The 18,984-nt window shown below is 47.5% G+C and overlaps 1 protein-coding gene across 1 annotated transcript in view; it reads right to left on the minus strand.

Moving 5' to 3' along the window:
• Positions 1–7,268: 7,268 nt before the first annotated feature.
• tmtc1 (transmembrane O-mannosyltransferase targeting cadherins 1) overlaps positions 7,269–18,984 on the minus strand; it is a 175,121-nt gene continuing 163,405 nt past the window's right edge. Inside the window, exons 15-18 of the mRNA XM_038780874.1 lie at positions 14,846–14,983; positions 12,620–12,742; positions 12,092–12,169; positions 7,269–7,857 (exon numbers count right to left, since the gene is read on the minus strand). Coding sequence (XP_038636802.1) covers positions 7,696–7,857; positions 12,092–12,169; positions 12,620–12,742; positions 14,846–14,983 — 501 coding nt within the window. The 3' untranslated portion in view covers positions 7,269–7,695. The remainder of the gene's footprint in view (positions 7,858–12,091; positions 12,170–12,619; positions 12,743–14,845; positions 14,984–18,984) is intronic.

The following is an 18,984-nucleotide window of genomic DNA, read 5'->3' on the forward strand; positions in this document are numbered from 1 at the left end:
GCTCTGGGCGCGAGAGTGAATCCTCCATTTTACAGCTGCCAGCAATGCTGGTGTGAACTCCAGGGCCTCTGGTGAGCAACCCATGATGAAGAAGCTGAAAACAGGAACAAAGCAGCAGACAGATGATTACTCGAGGTGTGGGTTACTAATTGTGCCAATGCAAATTAGGATTCAAAGTTCATGTGTGCTATATGCAGGGAAGCACTGGCAAATGAAAGTTTAAAACTCTCAAAACTTCAAAGACCAGTTTGCACGGCAAGTTCGAGGACAAACCTCTTTCAACGGATGCTGTGAGTTCTTAGATCATCAGTGGAAGTCATCATAGAATTTACAGTGCAGAAGGAGACCATTCGGCCCATCGGGTCTGCACCGGCTCTTGGAAAGAGCACCCCACCCAAGGTCAACACCTCCACCCTATCCCCATAACCCACCCAACACTAAGGGCAATTTTGGACTCTAAGGGCAATTTATCATGGCCAATCCACCTAACGTGCACATCTTGTGGGAGGAAACCGGAGCACCCGGAGGAAACCCACGCACGCACGGGGAGGATGTGCAGACTCCACACAGACAGTGACCCAAGCCGGAATCGAACCTGGGACCCTGGAGCCGTGAAGCAATTGTGCTATCCACAATGCTACCGTTATCATTATCAGAAATGTGACTTGGATAACAAAGCAAGTGAGATCGTGAGGACCAAGCAGGCTCACTTGTCATATTCAAGGCAAGTGAAAATGGTGAAAGTTCGTGCAGTGTGTGTCCAGAAGGATAGCCGGGTGGTGAAAATGGGTCCTGGGCAAAAAAGCTTGAAAAACATTGATGTAATGTACACATTCAAAGCGTAGACTGAGTGCAAAGGAAACAGTGCTCGCATGTGCGCCCTCATTTAACAAGTGTCAGCCATAGTTTAGAGTGGTACCATTCTTGCCCGAGTCAGAAGATTTCGCATTCAATCCTCGTTCTAGAAACGTGAGCGCACAATCCAGGTCAGCAAAACTGAGTGGGTCATTACTGCACTGTCAGAAGTGCTATCTTTCTGGTGAGACATTAAACCTAGGTCGATCTGCCCTCTCAGGTGGACATAAAGAATTCCCCTGTGCTGTTCTGGAACTGAGGACTGGAGTTCTCCCATTTATCCTGCAACTGTTTTTTAAATTATTCATTCACAGGATGCGAGTGTCGCAGACGAGGCCGGCATTTATTGCCCATCCCTAAGTTGCCCTTGTGAAGATAGGGTCCAGCTGCCTTCTTGAACCGCTGCAGCCCCCGAAGCATTGCTACATGTAAAATGCATGTTTGGTACATAAAATTGTTTATACTGGGGCTCATTCAAAACTCTACAGCTGGAGTCCTTCGTGGTGCCAAGTCCCATTCATCAATTTGTGTTAACTGACCTACACTGGCTCAAACTCAAGCCACACCTCGATTTTAAAATTCTCATCCTTGTTTTCAAGCCCTACTATGACCTTGACCGTTGTAATCTCCAACCCCATATCTCCACTTCTCTAATTCTGGCCTATTGAGCATCCCCGACTTTAATTGTCTTAAGCTCTAGAACTTCCTCCATAAAACATTTCACCTCTCCATCTCGATTTGCTCCTTTCAGAAATTTAGCAAAATAACCTTTTCAGCCCTCTTAATTTCTCTCTCGTTGACCATTTGTCTATCTTGGTTCATTGTCAAATTTTGCTTCACCTTGCAGTGAAGCACCTTGGCATGTTTTATTATGTTCAATGTGCCATAGAGATACATGTTGTTGTCATCGCTGTTTGTGGAACCTTGCTGTGCACCAATTGTTGCCGCATTTCCCATGATTCCACAAAGTACTTAAATGGCTGGAAAGCACCTCGGGGCTGTCCTGAGGTCGTCATGGATCCGGGAACTGGCCCTGTGCCGCACATAAGGAGGCCATTCTGCCCATCGATTTCATGCCGGAATCTGGAACTTGCTAACTCCAGTCTAACCCAGCTAAGGACTCAGCTCCTCCTCAGGATCTCAACATGAAACAAATTGACTTAGAGGTTGATTCGACATTTTATTTTGGAAAAAAAAAATGCCAGTGTGTGTGTCAAGGATTTTACTCTGCTTTACTATTTTGCAAACCATCAGAACAAGGTTAACAGCAGTCATGTACATGTGTGATGTCAGAGAGGAAACTTCAATAATTACACATGCAATTGAATTCATACCAATTTGCCAAAATGATTCAACTTGCTGGGCTCTTCCTGAGCGCAGTGCACTGCTTTTTGTTTTGGTGTTTATTCATAAGACATTGTATATGCATAAACGTAACTACAAAAAGGTTTTGTGTCTGCCTGCATACCATTTTGAGAGAGAAAAAACCCCCCAGAAAGCAATTCCACAGATTGGTACCTGATGATGAATCTTCACAGCACATCAGACGAGAACTGTGGAACTGAAGTTATCCTTCATTCAAATCGGCGCACGATGGCGGTAGACAGACAACTGAACAGTTATATTGTTCGAGATTCATTTTTGAGATTAAAGGCAAACACTTTGTAAATTAATAATATGCAATAAACACAACTGTGTCGGAAAATGGAGAACTGTACCAATGTACCAAGGTCAAAGCAGTTTATATAGAATGCCCTGTGCAATCTCTTGTCTCTTTCAACTCTGGCGGCATATCAATAAATGTCAGTAAATTGTTGTCAGCTGTGAGAAAGGATCCAGGTTGTGCACAGTGAAATAGTCCCAGTATATGTGTGGGCTTCCACCAGATGCTCCGGTTTCCTCTCACAGGACAAAGATGTACAGGTTAGGCGGATTGGCCATGCTAAATTGCCCCCTAGTGTCCAAAGGTTAGGTGGGGTACCGGGGTTACGGGGATGGAGCGGGAAAGTGGGCCTAGGTAGTGTTATAACCCCCTTGGGGGCCAAGGACTGTGCTCCATTCGTTTTCCCCCTTACAGAGGTGGGAATGAACTCCCCCTGGTAATTCCTCCCTTAATAAGGAGGAACAACTGTGTATAAAACCCCTGGAACTTGGTGCAGGTCAGGGCGGATGGTCCTTCGGGGGGAGGGGGGAGGAGGAGGGGGAAGGGGAGGGGCAGGAGGGGGAAGGGGAGGGGCAGGAGGGGGAAGGGGAGGGGCAGGAGGGGGAAGGGGGGGCAGGAGGGGGAAGGGGGGGCAGGAGGGGGAAGGGGGGGCAGAAGGGGGAAGGGGGAGGGGCAGGAGGGGGAAGGGGCAGGAGGGGGAAGGGGGGGAGGGGCAGGAGGGGGAAGGGGAGGGAGGGGCAGGAGGGGGAAGGGGGGGAGGGGCAGGAGGGGGAAGGGGAGGGAGGCAGAGGGGGAGGGAGGCAGAGGGGGAGGGAGGAAGGGGGAGGGAGGAAGGGGGGAGGGAGGAAGGGGGGAGGGAGGAAGGGGGGAGGGAGGAAGGGGGGAGGGAGGAGGGAGGAAGGGGGGAGGGAGGAAGGGGGGAGGGGGGAGGGAGGAGGGAGGAGGGAGGAAGGGGGGGAGGGGGAGGGAGGAAGGGGGGAGGGGGAGGGAGGAAGGGGAGGGGGAGGGAGGAAGGGGGAGGGGGAGGGAGGAAGGGGGAGGGAGGGAGGGGGAGGGAGGAAGGGGGAGGGAGGGAGGGGAGGGAGGAAGGGGGGAGGGGGGAGGGGAGGGAGGAAGGGGGGAGGGAGGAAGGGGGGAGGGGGAAGGGAAGGGGGAGGGGGAAGGGGAGAGGGAAGGGTGGGATGGGGAGAGGGAAGGGTGGGATGGGGAGAGGGAGGGGCAGGGGGGAGGGGGGAGGAGTAGCAGTTTTTGTGATTCTGTGTATGCTGTAAAAAAAAGTCATTCATTTCTACCCCAGCATGTATTCCTGTTGTCTCTCCCATTCGGGTTCTACATGTAGGGTGCTCTTTCGCAGGGGAGTGCAGACCCGATTGGCCGAATAGCCTCCTTATGCACTGTAGGGATTCTATGATCGCAAGAGTCCAGAGGTTGAACAGTAGGATAGGGTCCAATGGTTAAACAGTCAGAACGGACGTAAAAACTGGCTATGGGTGTGGTTTAGCACAGTGGGCTAATGCAGAACAAGGCCAGCAGTGCGGGTTCAATTCCCGTATCGGCCTCCCCGAACAGGTGCCGGAATGTGGCGACTAGGGGCTTTTCACAGTAACCTCTTTGAAGCCTACTTGTGACAATAAGCGATTATTAAAACATGGAAAGGAATTCTGCGTCATTCAATTGGATCATAGCTAAATTTCTGTATCAACTCCACATTACCACCCTATCCCACATGCCTTAACTTTGCATTGTGTTCTCATCGCTTTATTTTCCAAAACCTTTTCACTCAATGGGTTTAAGTGCAAGCTTTCAGTGCATCTCACTCCCAGTTGATGGACAGAAACAGTCACGTTCCTGTAAAATTCTTCTGTGAATCAGGTGCAAATGCCCAGGTGAATGGGAGGTAAAATGTCCTCGTCTTTGTCATGCACAGCAGGTTTCACCTGAAATAAGAACAAGCGTTTCCAGTCGCATGCCCAGAGAACCATCACACGATACTACGTTAAAGTCCCAAGCTTTGTGACGTGTCTCACTTCAATTTTATATAATCTTTACATTTATAATGAACAGTCTGAGTGTACACACAATGCATATAATGCACGCCAACACTTCATCACCTTCCACACATATAGCAATAATGACATATATTATAGCTTTGATGCTTATTATTCATAAATAAATTATAGATTTAATGTAAAAATAGAGATACTTAAAAACATGTTTGCAATAGAACTGCAGTTTGGATGGCAGGAATCATGGGTAACAACGTTTAGATTAAATGAAAAATCTAAACCTTGCATGACCCGACAATAGTCATTTGTTCGCCCGCCAAATGTTTCAAGCACTGCTACTTTGATCTTGTCACAATGTTAAGATTTCTTAAGACTTGTGCTTTTGTCCAAATGTCCCAATTATGATTTCTGAAAGACTGGCGTGGGTTTAGAGGACTGAGCGGGGAGCCTGTGGCAACCGGATGGGCAGGCGGGCTGAGAGCCGCAATGGGATGACAGAGATGTGGCAGGGTTGAGGAGGCCCACCTCTCCGGGAATGGATTTCCGCAGTGTCACAGTGCCACAATGAAGCTGCACCAAGGTGGCCAATGACAAGAGGGGCCAGCCAGATTTAAAAGGGATGTTTACAGGCGAAGGACAGCGACAAGTGAAGTTGTGCAACATCATGGCAGAGCTTCATTTTTATATCGACAGCAGTTTGGTGAGATGGGGAAACAAAACCTTGTTAATTATGCTGGGGGGGGGGGGGGGAATTCTCTGTCCGTCCACACCCGTTTTATGGTGAGGCCCCCCCCCCCCCCCCCCCCCCCACCCCACCCCACCCGCAGCGGAATCCTCCGTCCTGGCAGCCGGCCAATGACGATTCCCATTGTGGGCACCCCGCGCCGTCGGGAAATCCGCGGGCGTGACTGCACTGCTGGCGAAGCGGAGGATCCCGCCGACGAAGAATTCAGCCCGGGATGTTTTTAACACTGTCTAAAGGAGTCTATTAGATTTGATCTTGAGGTGGCACAGTGGTTAGCACCACTGCCTCACAGTGCTGAGGACCCAGGTTCAATCCTGGCCCCGGGCCAATGTACGTGTGGCGTTTGTACATTCTCCCCGTGTTTGCGTCGGCCTCACCCCCACAACCCAAGGTGAGCTGGGTAGATGGATTGGCCACCCTAAATTGCCCTTAATTGGAAAACAAATTTTCAAATTCAGTTTCAGCATTGATCTTTACCCCCTTTTAAAAACAAAATTCTGATAATTTTCTTCACTGCTCCCCTCCGCGTGAAGCTGTTGACCCCTTTGCCAGTTCTACTGGGGCCTTCCAAGATCCTTGCCAAATCTGCAGTTATTCATAATGCAGGCAATGGTTAACCATTAGTCCACTTGGACCATCAAGGACAAATCCTACCCAGGTGCCAGCAGGTTCAACAGAGGACAGTAAAAGGTAGTCATTTCCATTTTGTCCACGGCTACCGAAGCTCCAGACACTGACCTCATCACTGCCTTGATGCATAATATTTTTTTCCCTTTAATTTTAAGTACCTGGAGGGAAATTTAACCCACAAATGAGGATGTTGTCAATTCTCTCTTTAAAATATGAACTCATATTTCTGTGCACATGTTTTATCACAGAGAACGCAAAATGGCGGGTTAACGTGTGTGGAATCAGTACGAGTACTGAGACCAATAACAGTGCCCCACGGCAAGAGTGCGTCATCAGGACCACTGTCTCATTTGTCACAAGACGGACAGAGCAGAAAGACTCTTCCGCTTCACGTTGCTCATTCATCTAGAAACACTTTATGACTCCCCCATATCCAATCATTTCCTCAACAATTCCAGAGTCTTCTCTTTCAGTATCCTATTTGGAAATACAACACTCTCTTGTTCCTGCTATCGATCTCTTCCTGTGTCAGGAAACTCAATCCGTTCAATTACTCGAAGAGTCAGCTGTCCTCATCGTCCAAAGACTCTTGTTCTCACGTAATCGCACGTCAGCCCACAGGTAAGATCTTCACAGAACCTGCACAGGAGGCAAACCCTACGAGTCTTGTAATTTACACTCATTTTGCTCTTAAGACGAAACATGCCCCTTTCTGCTTCCATGGACGATGTCTGCCCCACTATTCGATGATGAGTTTTACTCCTAATCCCTCCACTGTGTTGGCTTGTGCAGAAAAGAAACAATCGTGATTATTACTGACACGCTCGACATTGTGATTTTACCGAGTGACTTGTAAATAAGGTTGTACTTGTGACATGCTTCAATGCTGCATGCTACTCATTTTCATACATGCCCATAGGTCCAGTAAGGGTAGCCTACCCCAAGAGTAGGAAGTCACACCCTCTCATCGATTAGCTTGCATGATGGCACAGCGGGTTAGCACTGTAGCCTCACAACACCAGTGTCTCGGGTTCAATTCCGGTCTTGAGTGACTGTGTGGAGTTTGCACGTTCTCCTCGTGTCTGCATAGGTTTCCTCCGGGTGCTCCGGTTTCCTCCCACAGAAACCACAGTCCAAAGATGCGCAGGTTAAGTGGATTGGCAATGCTGAATTGCCCCCTTAGTGCCCAAAGATGTTTAACTCACGTTACGGGGATAGGGCGGGGGGGAGTGGGCCTCGATTGAGTGCTCTTTCAGAGGGTCGGTGCAGACTCACTGGGCTGAATGGCCTCCTTCAGCACTGTAGGGATTCTATGATATAGACGGGCGCGAAGCGACACACTGTGGAATTCTTTACTGTAACTAGTTCATGACTATTTGGTAAATAATTTTATTTTTTGGTAAGCATGGAGGTGAATGATTACGTTTTGTCAGAACTTGCCTCGTGCAATCACTGGGCATCACTGCAGGAAGAGCTAAGGTGGGCCGTAGGGTTTGCAGTTACTTGTCCTCGGAACTGGCTGCTTCTAGTCACTTTGGATAACACCAAATGAAGGAAGGAGTTCAATGAATGAAGCCAGGAGGATGGAAAAGTTGCAATTCCCAATCGCAATGCAGATGTTTGAGCTTGGATGAGTCGCAACAGTTTCCAGCCGTCAAACTACCCTCACGATCTACATTTCCTGCTTTACTTGACAGTAGAAAGATTGTTTCGGCAGTCTGGACGTCCAGGACTCTACGGGAACAAAGTACTTTGCCCTCTTTCTCTGTGAAAGTGGAGAGCAAGCCATTCCTCCGTCACCTCATGTTTGGCTCAAGCGGGCTCTGCTCATCCCTCCTTTCTCCGTGCAACCTCTTCTCCAGACGGTCCAGTTTGCCAAGGTTTTCCCGCAGAATCCTGCTATTTGGTACAAGCTCTAGGGCTTTCTCATAGTACTCACGTGCTGCTTTGTAGTCACCCTGCGAGAGTAGAACAGCAAGTTGGGCATTAAATGAAGCCACAATTAGAAACCAAGTGTTTACACACACACACACACATCAGATGTCATGTCCCAAATGTAAATAAACTGCGATCCTACATATTTAACTTACTGCACAGAGCAGCAGTTGGTTCAACATCATTAACTAAAATTCAACGTCATTAACTAAAATTCAACGTCGTTAACTAAATTTCAACGTCATTAACTAAAATTCTCCCCTGATAAAATGTCACCCAGAGTCTACAGGTGCGAAAACTACCAGACATTGTGCAGATTTGGGTGGGGGGGTCTCTCTCTCCGAAGGATAAGACTGAAACGATTAGTCAAACTAGAAGATGTACTCAGTATCTCGTCAGGTTGTACCTCATGTTATATGAGGATCCATATTCGCGCGCACACACGCACACAGCCACAGTCACCCAGAAATGTACCAACGTACGAATTAGGCGCAAGAGTTGGCCACTCCGCCCTTCGAGCCTGCTTGGCCATTCAATAAGATCATGGCTGATGGGACTGTAACTTCCAACCCGCATTCCTACCTGTCCCCAACAACCTTGCTCATCAAGAATCTATCTCTGCCGTACAAATGTTCAGAGGCTCTGTTTTCTGAGACTCACGACCCCTCAGAGAGAAAAAGAAATCTCCGCACCCCTGTCTTAAATGAGCGAGCCCGGATTTTTAAACAGAGACCCATCGTTCTGGATTCCCTCACCAGAGGCAACATCCTCTCCACATTCAGCCTGTCAATCCCCTCAGGACTTTATATGTTTCAGCCAAGTCACCTCTTAACTCTTCTAAATGCCAGTGGATGCAAGCCTGGCCTGTCTAACATCCTAAGGCAACTCGCCCATTCCAGGTAATAGTCTAATGGTGCTTCCCTGAACTGCTTCCAATGCATTTACATCCTTCCTCAAATAAGGAGACCAATACTGTGCACAGTACTCCCAGATGTGGTCTCACCACTGCCCTGTGTAAAATGTGAATTCACTATTCATTAAGCATGTGAAAACCTAAGTAATAGGAGTAGAAATAGATCAGTCAGCCCACCGTCATTCAACAAGACCATGTCTGATCTTCGCCCAACTCCACTTACACGCCCCCCGGGTCCCTTCCTGGAGAGAGACTGTCCACCCCGGTCTTAAATATATTTCCATGATGGATAATCCACAGCCCTCTAGGGTAGAGAATGCCAACATCCCTTGAGTGGAAACAATTCTTCCCGTTTCAGTCCCAAATGATCGTCCCCTTATTCTGAGGCGATAGTTAGGTTTTTGCAGCCTGGGGGAAACAATCTCTCAGTGTCCACCCCATCAAGCCGCTTCAGAATTTTATAAGCTTCACTGAGATCATTCTTCTAAACTCCAGAGAATATAGGCCCAATTCCCTCAGTCTCTCAACATAGGAAAACCCCCATCACCCCAGGAACCGATCGAGTCAGCCTTCGCTGTACCACCACCAATGCAAGTATATCCTTCCTTAAATATGGAGACCATAACTGCGCACAGTATTCCAGATGTGGTCTCACCAAAGTCCTATGCGGCTAAAGCAAGACAGCTTTATTCTTGTACTCCAGTCAGCTTGAAATAAAGGCTAACATGCCTCTTGCCTCCCTAATTGCTTTCTGTACCTGCAGGCTAACTTCCTGTGTTCCTTCTACGAGCACACCCAAGGCCTTCAGCTTTTGAAGGAAAGGATCGGCTTTTTTATTCTTACAGCCAAAGTTAATAACCTCACACTTCCCCACATTGGAATTCACCTGGTTGCCCACTGTGTTGTTCCTTGGTCTTAATAAAGCTCGTAGTCTCAAAGGTGGAGATGCTTTATTGTGAATTTGTTCTGTCTTCAGAGCTTAACTTACAGCTACCTCAAATGCTGCCTGCTTGTCCTGCTCCCAGTTCTCCCTTCTGTGGTGTGTCCTCATTTCCTGTCCCTCTATATTTATAGCTCTCCTGTGCTCCCTTTAGTGCTTGCTCAGTTGTATTGCACCTACACTGATACACAATCACCACATCCCCCCTTTTTTCTTTACATATTTTCTGTACATCGAAAAAGAAAATTGTAAAAAACAGTTACTTATGATGTGTGTATCTATAAAAGTGATGGTGCTATTGCATATTTTACGAAGCCAATTTATATTTGTGAGTCCAGTCTTAATAAAAACATTTATGAGTCCAAACTTGATGAATTTGTTCACTGTTTTTTCTTTTTTTTGTTGTTGACGTGGTAATATTGATATTGCAACTCCGTTGTGAATGTTGTCGGTATTCTTGTTATTTTAAGTAACCAATACGTCATCCCATGGTGTTTGCATGGTCGAACCACTGATGTTGACATGGACTTTTTTTTCTGTGCTTGTGGTATCGATTTAGTATGTCATCTACCTTGAAAGCTGGTGTGCTTGCTTGTTCTGGAGCAGATGTGAGTTTGTGCGATTCGTTGTCATCCCATGGCATTTTTGTAGTCTTGTCATTGCTTTGCAGTGTGCTGTGGCATTGTCCTTCATGTGCAGAGTTGTACCATTTTGTACAAGTCATTGTTTCATTGCTGTTGTTTCTGTCGTTCCTGTCTTTGTTGTTTTCGTAGCCGTTCTTGTTGCTGTTTTTGTCGTTTCTGTCTTTATCTTTGTTATGCTTCTTGTTGGTTTTGTTGTTCTTCTTGTAGTTTTTGTCGTTGTGCTTGTAGTTTTTGTTGGTGCAGTTGTTGTTCTTGTTTCTGCAGTGCTTCTTGTGATTTTTGTTGTTCTTATCACGCTTCATGTTGCTTTTGTTCTTGCTGTTGTTCTCGTTTCTGCTGTGCTTCTTGTGGCTTTTGTTTTTCTTGTTATGCTCAATGAGTGTCCCTTGTGGATAATTTGAGTCATTGTCACAGTTATTGGTGCGAGTGTCCTTTGTGGAATCTGTTGCAATGAATGTTTCGTCTCGAGAATGGTGAGAATGATCTGATGTTGCATTGATGCTGGTGACATCAGTCATTTGTGGTGGATTTGATTCCTCATCTTTGCTTTCTTGGTGCTCCTCTTCTGGAGTCAAATTCTTCACGATTTCATTTAACGCGGTCTCTCTGGACTCTTGGTGCTCCTCTTCCGGAGTCAAAATCTTCATGGTTTCTATTGATGTGGTCTCTCTGGACTCTTGGGTGGCCCGACTCTGTGCTTCTGTACAGACAAGCTGAGAACTGTCAGTCTCGCTGTGATCCTGTACCTCCTGTATGTCGAGTGTGATCATCTTGTCACTGTTTTCGCATGCAGTGGGTAGATGTACATTGACTTCTTCTTGATTATGTGAGCTTGGTAGACTTTCATAGTCTGCTTGCGGTTGCTCAGATACGGCGGGTTGACCTTCATGGTCTTGTTCATGCATGGTGTTCGCCAGAGAGTGTTTGCTTGCTTCCCTTTTGGAGTCTTTCATCACTCTCACTGTGGAGCCTGTCATCACGCTCTCTGTGGTCTTTCTGTGCTCTCTGTGTGGCATCGTCTTCATCTTGGGTATTTCTGTCATCCAATGTATCGACGATCTTGTAAGTTGTTGCTGTCTTCAGCTTTTGAGTATTTAAATCCATTATATACTTTTCTAGCTTCATGTCCTGCGATGAGCAGTGCTATTTTCATTTCGTCTGAGGCTGGTGCTATGATATAAAAATCGAACATTTGTTTAAATATTTTCCAGACATTTCTTACATTACCGGTCATGTTCAGCTGAGGTGGGCTTCCAACCCACATCCTCGAATAAGCAAGGTCTTCCCAAGTCGAATGTCCAGTAGGAGGTTTCCATGCCATTTTGGTCTTTCTGTGTCTGCAGCTGAGTTGTCTTGTAGTAAGCGTCTGAAGCCACTGCTGGTACCATGTGTTGTTCCTTGTGTCTTAATAAAGCTCGTAGTCTCAAAGGTGGAGAAGATGCTTTATTGTGAATTTGTTCTGTCTTCAGAGCTTAACTTACAGCTACCTTAAATGCTGCCTGCTTGTCCTGCTCCCAGTTCTCCCTTCTGTGAAGTGTGTCCTCACTTCCTGTCCCTCTGTATTTATAGCTCTCCCGTGCTCCCTCTAGTGCTTGCTCAGTTGTATTGCATCTACACTGATACACAATCACCACACCCACGACAAGAGAATGACCGATGGAACACTTGTGGAGTGTAAAGTGTATATATTTGATGCAGCTTTATTCAGTTGATTTAAGTAGCTTTGCCAAGTTGAAGTAAAGGACCCTTTTTATGCTGACCTTGATGTGCCGGATCCCTCCCATGTTCATCCAAGCCTGCGACAGATCTGGAGTCAACTCCACCGCCTGCTTATAGCTCTGGATGTTTCAAACAAGAAAAACAAAACAAAACACATATTTCAGAAGCAGAGCAAAATGTTCACCGCAAAGAAACATTCCAAAATCATTTCATAGGATATGGAAAATCCCCACAACCCCTCCCCACCAATGCTCACCCCAAAACCCCCCATCCACCCACCCCAATGTCACTCACCCTCCTCCATACTCCCTCCAATCTCTCAACCACTCCCAACTGCCTGACATCCTCCCACCCTCCACCCCCCTCCAATGTCCCCACTACCCCTCCCTCCAAACTGCCCCCCCACCAACTTCCCATCCCCCTGCCCCACCCACCCTCCCCCACACATACACGAACAAAATCTAAAATTGCAGGGATTTCGCGTGCCATTTCTGAACATTGTATGACATATCGAGATCCAAATGATATTGTGTGTGTGAACTGCCTTTCATTGCTAGATAAACAGTCACCTCAAATGCTACATCCAGCCGATTCAGCTCCCTCAAAAGATTTCCTTCTGAAAAATAAAGTTCCGCAAGGATTTTTGGGTCTTTGGGCTTCATATTCAAGGCCCTTTTTACAGCGTCAAGTGCCTGGGTGTGAGAGAGGGACAGGTTGTGAGTACTCATCCATTTGCCATCGAATCTTTTAGAAAATACAAACAACTACACAATAAAGTATCCAAATTCTAAGCACACAAGTGCACATGCATTAAAAAAGCACAAGCATAAACAGACACACACACACATATATATATAAAATAGGCACACATGCGCATGAACATGTGTGAATAAACACACACAAAAGCACATGTGAACAGACACACACAAGCATAAACAGACGCACAGTGATACATGGAATGACAAAGACACAGGTGCAAACATGTGCAAGAACAGATACACTTGCATAAACAGACACACACACACACACACATACATACATACATACATATACACACACACACACACACACACACACACACACACACACATACATACATACATACATACACACACACAGATACCAGTCTGGTCGCACCCAACCTGGTTCTGCGACGAGGTCGTTGGATCTTGTGAGAGGCCGCTCGCTAGATTCAACTGAACTTTTGCGGGACGTCGTGAGCTGGATCTCGCCCGAGCTGGTTGAGATCCAATGTTCAGGCATGCGCCAGATTCCCGGCACCAACGGCCTCCCCAGTGAGGTCTCGACCGGGCTCCGTTTGGCACCGATCCAGACAAACACGGACCAGGCATAATGGCAATTGAGGGGGGGTGTCCCAGGCTATTGGAGACTGCTGGGCAGTCGGGGACAGGGTAGAGTGGCAATCTTGCTCTCCCTCTGGCACCTGTGCACCGCCAGCCTGGTTCTTTCAGGCTGACATGGGGCACTGCCAGGAGTGCCTGGACGGCAGTGTCCAGGAGTCAGGATGGCCCTGCCAAGGGTCAAGGCTTGAAGGGCGGATGTCGATGAAAGGGTGGTGAAGGAGGTATCAAGGGTGTGGGGGTGGAGGGGTATTAAGGGGCCTCAAAGATCATGGGCACGGTGAAGGTGGGTGTCCTGAAAGGGTTTGGGGGGGGTGGGGAAGGGGATTGGGGGAGGCCTGAAAAGACGGAACACTCAGTAACCCCATAGTGGGGTGTCCTCACTTGTGTGGGTGTGGGGCAGTGCCCAACTATGTGGGGAAGGGGGTGGGGTGACATTGCCCATGGGGGGGGGCTCTGTGAGGGACCCTCCAGCTCAATTGGAGATCGGGGCACCCTTTCAAAATGGATACATTGACAGGGTGGGTAGAATGGGAGGAGGCTCATGTGGAGCTTAAACACCAGCCCAATGGCCAGAATTTTATGCTATGGTGAGTTCTGAGGTGGTGGTGCTGGGAGGGGGCGGATGTGAAATTGAATGGAGGAGTTTCCCTCCGGATTTGGGTCCTTCCTGACCTGGTAATGATTTTACACTGGGACAAGAAGGGCCTCAGACAGGAAGCCCATACTTTACCCACTCAAGGCCTTTACCCACCCAGCTTTGGATGACACTTCAGGGGAGAAATAAACAAAGTTCGGTCTGAGGCGGGAAGGGTGGGGCAAGAGGCTCCATCAGAAACCACCTTTTGACAGGGCTGGGGGGGGGGGTCCTCGCCTTATGACCCGGTGACCTCCAGACTTCCCTCCCCCACCTAGCCCTCAATACCCTGGGAAACCCCTACCGTCCCCCTTCCCCCCACTCCCTGCCGCCCCACCACCACCACAACATCCCCCAGACATTCCCTACCCTCCCTGCCCAGGGATCCCTGCCACTTCCCTGTCCACCAGTTCCCAGGACTTGGTCCCAGGCAGTGGAACATCTTCCGGCCACTGCAACACTGTGCCAGGAGGGACTGTGGAGCTGCCGGACAATCAGCTCTCCAAGGCGGGACAGACTCCCGAGTGAGGGCAGAAGTCCCACTTGTAACAATCAACATTCGTTAGCGCGTAAATTAGCAATGGGGCTGCTGGAGTGGCTGGGGATGTGACCCCCACTGACACCGGATAGCAGGGCTCCTGAAAAATCCAGGTCAATGTAAATTTTATGTAAAATGCAGGATCGCATTACGTTTCCCGAAGAGACCATTACAATAGTTGTTCACCTCATTCATAAGCTGGTGAGCAGGTGTTTGCTACAATACCCTCAGGGATGTTTTAATAAGGATTGACCCTTACCTCTTTGTGGTTGCCCCTCTTGCTGTAAATAACAGACAAGAGGCGTTGACATTCCAGGCAGTCACTCCTTTCATTCGCTACTTGATTAATGAGTCTCTCAGCTTCTCTGGCTCTGCCAGCCACGGACAGCACTTGGGCCTAGCAAACAAGAGGAGTCGGCTTGATTTGATTTGATTTATTATTGTCACATGTATTAGTATACAGCGAAAAGTATTGTTTCTTGCATGCTGTACAAACAATGCATACCGTACATAGGGAAGGAAGGAGAGACTGCAGAATATAATGTTACAGTTATAGCAAGGTGTAGAGAAAAGATCAACTTAATACGAGGTAGGTCCATTCAAAAGTCTGATGGCAGTAGGGAAGGAGCTGTTCTTGAGTCGGTTGGTACGTGACTCAAACTTTGGTATCTTTTTCCTGACGGAAGAAGGTGGAAGAGAGTATGTCCGGGGTGCATGGGGTCCTTAATTATGCTGGCTGCCTTTCTGAGGCAGCGGGAATTATAGATAGAGTCAATGGATGGGACACTGGTTTCCGTGATGGATTGAGCTATATTCACGACCTTTTGTAGTTTCCTGCGGTCTTGGGCAGAGCAGGCTCCATACCAAGCTGTGATACAACCAGAAAGAATGCTTTCTATGGTGCACCTGTAGAAGTTGGTGAGAGTCATAGCTGACATTCCACATTTTCTTAGTCTTCTGAGAAAGTGGAGTCATTGGTGGGCTTTGTTAACTATAGTGTTGGCATGGGGTGTCCAGAACAGGTTGTTGGTGATCTGTACACCTAAAAACTTGAAGCTCCCGACCCTTTCTACTTCGTTCCCATTGATGTAGACAGGGGCGGGAGCTAATGTGCAACATTCCTGTCTTGGAGAACAGGGAAAGAAAATCGCCAACAGGCCAGGGTCTTTGGTGAAGCCAGGCGGCAACTATTCGCCCTGGGAGACGCCTGTGCTCAGGACTAAACATTTCACAACACACACACTCGGTACAACTTGCAAGATAAAAGCAAGCCTCGCATTTACATTTAATCGGCACCTGAATGTAGTGAGACATCCCAAGCCACTTCCCTGGAGCAGCGTCGGACAGGATTTGACACCCGGCCGCACAGGGATGCGAGGATGTGAACTTGGATAAAGGTTTTAAGCAGCAATGTAACGGGAGAAATGTTGAGTGAAGGAATTCCAGAACCGAGGATCCATTTTGTATCTCGGAATTTGGGAAATGAAAGGTGGTCCCAAGATTTTTAAATTAGGAGGTTTTCACCCCCCCCCCCCCCCTTTATAACTAAAGAGCTCTGATTTATTACAACAGATGGAATTTTGATGTGCATTTCCTGACTTGATTTCTTCAGTTTCTAGTTTTATTGGTATGTAGGAATCGTTGAATGAAGTCTGAGGTCCACCAAGTGATCTTTTTCCACCATAATAATATGGGGTGGTTGACTAATGACAGAAATCAACCTGTATCAATTCATCTACAGCAGACCCAGACATGACGTGAGGAAAACCCCCAGCTATGGAGAGCTTTGCTACCCTCAGATCCAAAGTCGCTTGGTGCCTGCTCGCGTGTGGCATGATCTCATGGCATGTTTTAAATTATTCACATGAGGGATCCCAGAATGGTATTTGCTTAAAAGGTATCTACTTCCTGCTTCTGCCGTCTCCCTCAGGAGCCATTTCGCAGCTTGACCACTCCATCTCAAATGGGACCCATTCCCACTTGGTAGAAGTGAATCGGTTTCGAATGAGTTAAAATCTCAACCAACGTTTCCCCAGATTTGTCCTCAATTTACGCCTCTGTCGATCGCAGACAGCGTCTCCTCGGGTTCTATACTAGAGTGCTGCATCATGATCTACATCTTATTCCTTTAGATTGCAAAAATAGCCAAGTGTCAGCACTCAACCTTCTGTTATTCAGTGAGAATATATTCTACATATAGAATTGCTCCACACAGGCTAATCTTGCCATCCCATCAATCATTCTGGTTGTTCTGTATCTGTTCACTAGCTGCAATATCCTTTTTTGTATCATGGTGCCCAGGACAGCACAGTGGCACAGCGGTTAGCACAGTTGCTTCACAGCTCCAGGGTCCCAGGTTCAATTCCCGGCTTGGGTCACTGTCTGTGCGGTGTTTGCGCGTTCTCCCCATTGCGTGGGTTTCCTCCGGGTGCTCCGGTTTCCTCCCACAGTCCAAAGGTGTGCAGGTTAGCTGGATTGGCCATGATAAATGGTGCTTAGTGTCCAAAAACAGTCAGGTGGGGTTACTGGGTTACGGGGATAGGGTGGTGTGGGCTTAAGTGGGATGCTCTTTCAAAAGGGCCGGTGCAGACTCGATGGGTCGAAGGGTCTCCTTCTGCATTGTAAAGTCTCCGATTCTATGACAGTTCCATGTGCAGTCGCATCAATGATTTACAAAGTGACATGATTACATAATTATTTCAACTCATCTATTGACTTCTTTTTAAAAGGTCCCATCATCAGGGTTGCTTTATTAACTGCATTGTTAGCGATTCATCGACAGTCAGGACCCCAAATCCAGACACATTATTTTCTTTCCAAGAGAGTTTTGGTCCCTTGTGGGAGGTTTGATCCCCATGTGAGGCATTTTGCATTTATTTCCACTGAATTCCCAGCTGCTACCCCTCTGTCCAATTCGAGTCCCTCCCAATCCTATCGAGCTATGGTCATCATGTTTGCCGGTCTTGTTTGATTGGGTTCAGGCTTTCTCATCTGTCCGCTTGAGGTTTTGCTGCTGTTTTGTTGCCGTTTGATGAAGATGAACTGGACGCAAATCAAAAAGACGTAATGTCCAAAGTAGGAAGCAATCAGCATTGAGCAATGGCTAAAGCCTGGCATGAGAAGCAGGAAATGCCACCATTTTGTACTGAGTGGTTGTCCCTTGGTCCAGTTATTGGACAGTCAGAGGGCGCATTGACTTTGATCTTTGGTGGCATTGCTCATAGTTCTTGAGAACAGGAGCTGACAGAAAGAGGAGTTACGGATTCATAGAACGAAGTGAGTATTAATCAGTTAATGGGGCTGGATGGTTGAGAGGGTAGTGAATAGGTTGGAACACACAACTGAGGAAGTAAAGTTGTGAGCTTCGGGGTAACGGCATGAGAGGAGACAGTGCGGCGTCAGGAGAGATATAGAATGTGAGAGCTGGCGAAGATCTGAGGGGGAAGTGAGAATTAAGACCGTGAATTGGGCAGGCCAAGTGACCATTCATAATAATCTTTATTATTGTCACAAGTAGGCTTACATTAGCACGACAATCAAGTTACTGTGAAAAGCCCCTAGTCACCACATTCCGGCGCCTGTTCAGGTACACTGAGGGAGAATTCAGAATGTCCAATTCACCTAACAAGCACATCTTTCGGGACTTGTGGGAGGAAACCGGAGGAAACCCACGTAGACACACATAGAACGTGCAGACTCTGCACAGACAGTGACCATGACCCAAGCCAGAATCGAAACAATGACCCTGGAACCATGAAGCAACAGTGCTGATATTGAGTTTCTGGAGTGTGATTAATTATAGTACATAGAACGAGGATAGTGAGTTTGGAGCAAGGAGTGGTTGAAGGGTGGTAGATGCAAACTAAGCTGTTGAGGGGGTAAAGGGGTGAATGAGTGGGTGGAAGGGAGGCAGAGATACTTGGGAGGGGTGAGTTTTTCCAGAGATAGGCGTTAAGGTGCAGTGGGCATTGTAGAGTGAGGGGAGGAGTAACAAGGTTAGGTGGATTGGCCGTGATAAATTGCCCCTTGGTGTCAAAAAGGGTAGGTGGGGTTACTGGGTTACGGGATAGGGTGGAGGTGTGGGCTTAAATAGGGTGCTCGTTCTACTGGCTAGTGCAGATTCGATGGGCCGAATGGCCTCCTTCTGCACTGTAAGTTCTATGATTTTCCCTCAAACAACATTCCTGGGTAGGTATGATACAACTACAAGTAATTGTAATCTTTTCAGTTTCTAACCATCAACTAGCACAAGTCACGTTAATTAAGATCTTAATACAAAAGCAAAGTGGCATGGATTCTGGAAATCTGAGATAAAAACAGAAAATGCTGGATGTTCTCAGCACGTCTGGCAGCATCCGTGGAGAGCGAAATAGAGAGTCAATGTCTCACGCCAACCAC

Source organism: Scyliorhinus canicula, chromosome 20, assembly GCF_902713615.1.
Source record: "Scyliorhinus canicula chromosome 20, sScyCan1.1, whole genome shotgun sequence".
NCBI classification, from domain to species: domain Eukaryota; kingdom Metazoa; phylum Chordata; class Chondrichthyes; order Carcharhiniformes; family Scyliorhinidae; genus Scyliorhinus; species Scyliorhinus canicula.